Here is a 7811-nt window from a genome sequence, read left to right as displayed (position 1 = left end):
ATGAACTAAGGGTGAGGAGATACACATTTCACCATTCCAGATGTTTTCTGAGCTTCTCGTGTAACTTGGATGGATAGGTGTTAATATTGTTTACTGAGCTGAAGCAACTGGAAGAGACAGTCCAAATGCCACGTGACTAGAAAAAAAAATCCTGTGTACAATACTTGTGAGATTTGAACCAGGTCTTCTGACACCCCAGTCATTACAAGGGTCATGGAGGTACTATGGCTTGTGTGTGGGGTTAATGTCACCAGGAGGCCATGTCAGCAGCTCACCCAGCCATGGACATCCCAGGAGAAAGCAGCTGAAGGGAAATTCTTCAGCTGGTAACAAAGTCTTGATGGAGTACCATATATTGTCAAAGGGACTGAGAGCTGATATCATTGGCTCCTACATTTCTAGGAGCTCATTTATCTCTACACAAAGATGAGCGATGGATGTTTTTCCAAACAGGTGTGATTAGCTGTGCTTCTTCTCATATGCTTTGCCCTCCTCCATGTTCATGATTTTTCTCCTTTTTGTGTGCATGCAGATCCTAGGGCTTGAATTCGGGACCTGGGTGCTGTCCCTGAGCTTTTTTGCTCAAGGCTAGTGCTCTACCACTTAAGCCACACCTTCACTTCCAGCTTTTTGGTGATGACTGGAAATAAGTCTCATGGACTTTCCTGCCAGGGCTGGCTTTGAATCAATCCTCTTGACTGCAGGCATGAATCACTGGTGGCTGGCTTCTCCATGTCTTTAGAGGGATCTAGGACTCCCATCTATGATTTTCTTGGCATTGTTGCTCATCTGGAGACAATGTGTTGAGGGAGGAGGTCCACCTGTCTGTAGGTACCTCATCAGGAAAGGTGTCGCAGATATTAGGGTTTCTTCCTGCCTGACCTTGGAATGAAAATGGCCCTTCATTGGTCTCTCTCCTCTCTGTCTTATATCCTTCAGCTTTGAGCACTAGTGTCATGATCCCCCCTGGAAGAGATGCATGGAGCTCTTAGAAACCTGAGGTTGATCTCTGGAATCTTGACTCTTAGGCTGAGCCTTCTCAACAGCACCTCCTTGGATGTAGAGTTTGGAAAGGATGCTTCAGCCCTGGTCTTGCCACCACACCCCACCCCCTACTCCCCATCCGATTTGCAAGTTCCATTTCTTCAGACATTTGCCAGGCGCCAAAAACATCTCTAGTGCTCTAGCCAGGAGCAGCCAATGGAAACCACAGCCAGGACCCCTCCCACTCTCCCCCAGTGGTATTCAGGCTTCCAGCCTCTCGCTTCCCTCCCTCTCCCTGCCTGGACTGCCTGACTCAGAAGCCAGGACCTTACAGGCGAGTGGCAGCATCAGCAGCCTCTGGGGTGCCTGGAAGGAGCCTTGGCCCCTACAAAGATGACTGGGAGACAGTTCCTTCTTCTGTCCTGCCTCTCAGCTATGGTGCTCCTATGCAGTAAGTATTGGGAGGGTTAAGGGGGGGAGGACCACGTTAGCAACCCAGTAGGACTTACCTTGCCCAGGTAAGTTGCTCAGGTGGTATAGATAGGAAGAAGTGTGCTTTTAAGATGGCTGTTCCTGGAATATGTGTGTGTGTGTATGTATGTATGTGTATGGAAGACACACAGGTTAACCCCACAGCAAACAGCAAAGGAAGAAAAATATAGGGAAAATCCAGCTTGAGAGGTGATCCTAGGGTGCCTGGCCTTGTAGTGAATATGTGGTAGGCACAGGGTCTTGTATAAGGCCTAGAAAGCACAGCTGAGCCCTGGCTCAGGACCTGGCCCCCGCTGATGCTGCAGCCTCCCTGTGTCCTTGTCCCACAGTGCTGCGGGAGGGGACAGGAGCCACAGTGGGCAGCCGGCAGCCAGCAGGAGAAGAGACCCAGGAAGGTGAGTGCGGCCTCCGCACCCCGCCCCTCCCAACCCCGTGTGCAGGACAGGTGGATTCTGCTGCCTAGGCCCCTTGGCTCCAATGCGGGTTGTGACAGCACCCCCCCTCCTGCTCCCCCCTTTTCGGGTTCCAGATTCGACACAGAAGATTTTCATGCAAGAATCAGATGCCTCGAACTTCCTCAAGAGGCGCAGCAGACGGTCCCCCAAATCCCGGGATGAGGTCAATGGTAAGGGAGCTGGGTGGCTTGTCTCCCTCCTCAGGAATGTGGGTCCTCTGGCACATGTGACCTGTGGTCACAGAAAGGATGAGTGTCGCGTGGCATGCACTTAAGATGGGGTGGGGGGCGGCGCTGGAAAGTGAGAAGTTTACAGAGGAAAATCTGTGTGGTAGTCTAGAGGGCGCATAGCACATCAGGGTGTTTTTGGGGGTGGGCTGGCACAGGGCCCCATCAAGGAGCAGTGTCGCATGCAGGGGACAAGCAGAGGGGACTGGAGGGCTGAGAGGTGTGGGCTTGGGGACAGCTCTGGACTAAGTGGCTTCAGCCACTTCCTGTTTGTGGTTCTGATTTCCTTATGGACAAGCCTCTTACAGAGCAGTGTGCACACTGAAGTAGCTCAGAGGTTTAAGTTCCAAAGCAGCTGGGTGACACTGTCTTTGGCACAGCCCGCTGCTGCCCTGTGGATACCCAGGATGCAGGACCTGAATCTCCTTGCCCTGTGGACCCTTGGAAGCATTTGCATTTCCTACCCTTGAATTTGAGTTTTCCAAGACTTGAGTTCAGACTGTCCTGGCGTCGTCTCTGGTTTGATTCTTTCCTTGTGTGTGCGGATGAATGAGCTCTTTGTGTCCTGCACACGCTTGGCAAGGTAACTGGCTTGGGAAAAACAGAAGGACTGTTTTTCAAGTGACAGGGGAAACAGAGATGGGAAGGTCTGGAGATGTGATTTCCTGTTGCCCCCTAACCTTTTTTTTTAAATTGGCTAAGCACACTAGGAAATCTCCAGACCTCACACAGCTCAGAAGATTGAAAAATTGGCCAATGTCAGGAAATACCGAAAAGATAGAAGTTGAGTTGGTCTCTGATTGTAATCAGAGACATAAGCTGCCAGTGGGCGGCTGTGGGAGAGAGTCTATGATTTTAGAGCAGGCCAGTATCTGCCTCCTTTGAAGCTGACTCAACACAATGAGGTCCCCAACTTGACTGAGAGCTCAGGTGTCAGGTGATCAGGGAGGCCCAGGAGAGCCTGGTGAACACTCACAGGTGCATATAAATAATGCATCTGAGGTCATAATAATGCATCTGGCTAACTTCTGTGTGCAGATAAGACAACAGTGCCCTGCCAACATGACTTGAATTTGGAACCAGGATCAAGGGCTCTGACTCCTCTAAATTTCTCCAATAGAAATTGATACATTTAGGATCAAAACAAAGCACACATGTTCTCAAAAGGAAAGCACACCACAGGAAGGTGAGTCATTGTACAATAGCCCATCCCTGTCTCCAGAATTCATTCATTCTTGTTCTTGGCTAAACCAAAGGTGCCTTTTTTTGGCACCCTTAAAAGGCAACTTGGGAAGCTGGCTCCCACCCTGAGGGCACAGAAGGTGGAATGAGCAGTGGCTCATGAAACACCTGCTTACCTAAACTAAACCCTCCTTCCTCTGCAGAAGCTTTCTGGTATTTAGTGTGACACCAGAACCTGCAGTGACTCGAAAAGGGGGTTGCTTATGAATTTTCCCAGTTGCAGCACAGTTAGAAGAACCTGGAGAATCAAGATGTTTAACTAAACCACAGCTCTCATAGGATTTTACTCTAGCAGCCATTGTGGTTATTGTTGTTGTTGTTGGCAATACTGGGGAATGAACCCAGGAGCTCCTGCAGGCTAGACAAGTGCTCTACCACTGAACCACACCCTCAGTCTGTTGAAACTTGTTTTCCTTTTAAAAATTATTACTAACCGTTATGCCAGTATTGAGGCTTGAACTCAGTCAGGGTCAAGGCACTTTCCCTTAGCTTTTCTTCCACTCAAGGCTTGGCACACTGCTGTTTTACTACTTAAGCTACAGCTCTACTTCTGGCTTTTTAGTGGTTAATTGGAAGAGTCTCTCAGACTTTCTTTCCTGGGCTGGCTTTGAACGAAGATTCTCAAATCTCAGCCTCCTGAGGAGCTAGGATGACAAGCATGAGATGGCTCTTCCCAGGTTGAAATTTGTTTTTCTATTTTTCTCCTTACCTGGATGACAGGCAGCCAAGTCCTCGGGAAATGACCTCTTGTCATCCCATAAGATGGTGGAGTGACAGTATCTTCTTACTTGCCTTTAAAAAAGATTTTTCTTATTATAAAGGTGATGTACAGAGGGGGTTACCATTTCATAAGCCAGGTAAAGAGTACATTTCTTTCTGTACGTCACCCTTTCCCTTGCTGTCTCTCAGCTTCCTCTCCCATCCCTTATTTACCTTTTTATTTTAATTAATTAATGTATTCATTTTTGTTGGTCGTGGATCTTGAACTTGAAGCCTGGCACTGTCCCTGAGCAATTTTTGCTCAAGGTTAGGGAGCTACCACCTGAGCCCCAGTGCCACTTTCAGTTTTCTGGTGGTTCATTGTAGATAAGAGTTTCATGGACTTTCTTGCCCAATCTGGCTTTGAACTCTGATCTCAGATCTCAACCTATTGAGTAGCTAGGATTACAGATGTGTGCCACCAGTGCCTGGCTTTTCTTTGCCTTTTTAATCCCAGTGATCAGCCTATAATGGGCTGTGATAGATTTAAAAGGTGTAGATTGGACTTAAGTGTTGATCTAACTGTAAGTCCTTTAAGGAGTTCATTTTTGAGTTTCTGAGTGGCCTGGATTGCCTGGCTCACACCACAGATTTCGTAATGGGAGTCACTGTACCATTGGGGCTTCTGTGATGTCATCTGCAGTGTGAGGCCACTGGATTGAATGGTCTCTCAGGTGTGTCAAGAAACATTTCAGGCAAGAAACATTTCAGTGACACCCCAGCCCCAAATCCTCACACTAGATTTAGCTTCGGCCAGGGGGAAGGGGAGGACAATTCTGATATTCTCTGAGATGTGTGACTTTCGTGCCCTTATCTTAGAGGCAATTTCTTCCTTCCTTTCTTTCTTTCTTTCTCTTTCTCTTTCTTTCTTTCTTTCTTTCTTTCTTTCTTTCTTTCTTTCTTTCTTTCTTTCTTTCTTTCTTTTCTTTCTTTCTTTCTTTCTTTCTTTCTTTCTTTCTTTCTTTCTTTCTTTCTTTCTTTCTTTCTTTCTTTCTCTCTCTCTCTCTTTTCAGTACTGAGGTTCAAGTTCAGTGCTAGGCAGGTGCTCTGCTGTGGAGCCACACCCCTAGCTCTATTTTGCATTCATTATTTTTCAGATATAGGGTTTTGTGCTTTTTGCCAGGAGGTGGCTTTGGACTCCAATCCTCCTCTGTATGCCTCCTGCGTAGTTGGAATTACAGTTATCAAACACCAGACACAGATTATTATTTGAGATGGGGGGGCACTAACTTTCTGCAAATTCTGGCTTCTGCCTACGATCCTCCTGTAGTTATACTTACAGAAATAAGCCTCTGTGCCCAGCTCTTGGGGGGGGGGGCAACACTTCAGTTTTGCTTCCTTTCTTAGCCGAAAACAGGCAGAAGCTGAGGGCTGATGAGCTGCGGAGAGACTATTACGAAGAACAAAGGAATGAATTTGAGAACTTTGTGGAGGAACAAAAGGATGGTAAGAACTCTCCCACCAGAGTCTTCAAGGAAGTGAGGCTCTGTGGGGAAATGGTGTGGGTTTCCTCCTTTCTTCCCCCTCCCTCCTTTTTTTTGAGTACCAGTCCTGGGGCTTGGATTCCAGATCTGGGCATGTTCCTGAGCTTTTTTCACTTAAGTCTGGTGCTCTACCACTTGAACCACAGCTTTACTTAGGACTTTTTGCTGATTTAATTGGAGATGAGAGTCTCACAGACTTTGAACCATGATCCTCAGATCTCAGCCTCAAGTAGCTAGGATTATAAGCATAAGCTATGGGCACAGGGGCTTCCCCATTTCTTTTAACTGAAGGAGAGAAGAAGGGAAGATTTGCTTTTAATTCATGTCCATGGAAGTTTGAAAAGAAAGAAGGCCCCCACCATGGCTGGAGAGTGTGGAAGGTGGGGAAGAGAAGGCGGTGCTGACATTCCCGTTGGCTAGGGGACAGTGGAGATGATGATTGTTGGCTGATTGCATGGACCTCTGGTGCCAGGCTACTGGTAGCCAGATGGGTGACCTCAGCTTCCTGGGCTGATCGATGCCACAAGGCCTATGGGTTCCTGGCCCAGGCTCCTTCCAGCTCTGTTCTCTAGAACACTTGACACAGTTGGCTTAGGTCTCCCCAGGAAGCATTGTGGGCCAATGGCTGCTTGGCAGGTGAGTATCTTCAGGCTAGAGTCCTCTTGGTCCTGATAAGGACTTCGATTTTCTTCCCCAGAGCAGGAAGAGAGGAACCGCGAAGCCGTGGAGCAGTGGCGACAGTGGCACTATGACGGGCTGTACCCTTCCTATCTCTACAACCGCCACCACATCTGACCTCATCCTGCAGCACCTGAGGAGCATGGGTGGAAAGCACCCCAGGACCCCACGGGTCAGCTCCTCTCCCCACACAAACAGGGCCCTGGAGTGTCTCACCGTGGGGCCGGCTATGGTCTGCAGCGCCTGCCATCGTCTGTGCCTCAGGCCAACAGCATGGCCTGGTGGCTTTGTGTCCCTTGTTTAGTTATTGTTCCCCAGTTAGAACACCTGTCAGTTAAAAGGCCAATCAAATGAATCACAGTAAAGAGAAATGATTTTATGTTTGCTTATAGCTCACAAATAAAAATGCTGAATCCACTACATGTATTTTCTTCTCATATCCTCACCGGAGCTGTGTGTCCTTGAATCTCCTGGAATGACAGTGCTAATCTATGATACCGTGAGTGTTGGGGAGTTTTTCCTGGAGTCGGGCACCAGTGGCTCATGCCTGTAATCCTGGCTACCCAGGAGGATTCTGGGGAATCATGAATCAAAGCCAGACTGGCCAGCAAAGTCTGTATGGAGACTCTTACTAATTAACCACCAAAAAGCAGGAAGTTGGAGCTATGGCTCAAGTGGTAGAGCACCAGCCTTTGACTGCTTCACTCCATTCTCAGTCACTGTCACCACATGGCTTCCTGCCCATGTGGTATCTCTGCCATCTTTACCTTCCTTCCTGCCTTTGTCTCTTTTTTCTTTCTCCTCCTCCTCTTTTTTCTTCTTGCCAGTACTGGGGTTTGAATATAGGACCTGGCACTGTCCCTTAGCTTTTTCACTCAAGACTGACATTCTACCACTTGAGCCACAGCTCCACTTCCAGCCATTTGGTGGTAATTGAAGGGTCTCATGGATTTTTCTTTGTTTTTTTCCTCTGCCCAGGCTGACTTTGAATCATGATCTTCAGCCTTCTGAATAGCTAAGATTACAGGCATGAGTTGCTGGCACCTGGCTGCTCTTGGGGACACAAGTTGTATTATGAATGAAGGCTATACCTGACTGCTTCATTTTTGTTAGTTATATCTGCAAAGACCCTGTTTCTAAATGAGGTTACCCTCACGTATGCTGGAGTTTAGGGCTTGTGTGTCTTTTGGGGGCATACAATCCCAGTGTTCATTTGAGCCACACTGGCTCTAGTCCCAGACTCACTCACTACCTGTTCTGCTTCAACCCTTGCTTCTAACTGACCTGGAGTTGAATAGAAGACGGATGAAATATCAAGACCACTCTAAGCAGGCTCCTCTCTGGGGTCAGAAGAGAGAAAGAACTACATGAAAGCCTTCTCTTCTCACTTTGCTCCTGTCCCTCTCTTAGTCCAATGGGCTTCCCTCATGTATGGGGCCCCTGGCTGCCTGCACCTGCCTGCCTCCAGACCCCACAATACCACAATATTG

At 48.0% G+C, this 7811-nt stretch overlaps 1 protein-coding gene across 1 annotated transcript; it reads left to right on the top strand.

Annotated features, from left to right (window-relative positions):
- The first annotated feature begins 1352 nt into the window (after positions 1 to 1352).
- Ucma (upper zone of growth plate and cartilage matrix associated) lies at positions 1353 to 6675 on the top strand. The gene is made up of 5 exons (XM_069991729.1): positions 1353 to 1435; positions 1806 to 1871; positions 2006 to 2101; positions 5507 to 5605; positions 6341 to 6675. Exons 1-5 carry the CDS (start codon positions 1378 to 1380, stop codon positions 6436 to 6438), a joined length of 417 nt encoding a protein of 138 aa, XP_069847830.1. The 5' UTR covers positions 1353 to 1377; the 3' UTR covers positions 6439 to 6675.
- Positions 6676 to 7811: the final 1136 nt, after the last annotated feature.

This window comes from Dipodomys merriami, unplaced genomic scaffold (assembly GCF_024711535.1).
Source record: "Dipodomys merriami isolate MVZ:Mamm:240054 unplaced genomic scaffold, mDipMer1.0.p SCAF_4, whole genome shotgun sequence".
Taxonomy (NCBI): Eukaryota; Metazoa; Chordata; class Mammalia; order Rodentia; family Heteromyidae; genus Dipodomys; species Dipodomys merriami.
The sequence above is the reverse complement of the archived record's forward strand: the minus strand, read 5'-3'. Positions and strand labels throughout refer to the sequence as shown.

Coding starts and splice junctions, on each gene's coding strand:
- Ucma (XM_069991729.1), top strand. CDS start 1,378: ATGACTGGGAGACAGTTCCTTCTTCTGTCCTGCCTCTCAGCTATGGTG. Junction 1,872..2,005: donor AGGAGAAGAGACCCAGGAAG/GTGAGTGCGGCC, acceptor TTCGGGTTCCAG/ATTCGACACAGAAGATTTTC. Junction 5,606..6,340: donor TGTGGAGGAACAAAAGGATG/GTAAGAACTCTC, acceptor TTTCTTCCCCAG/AGCAGGAAGAGAGGAACCGC.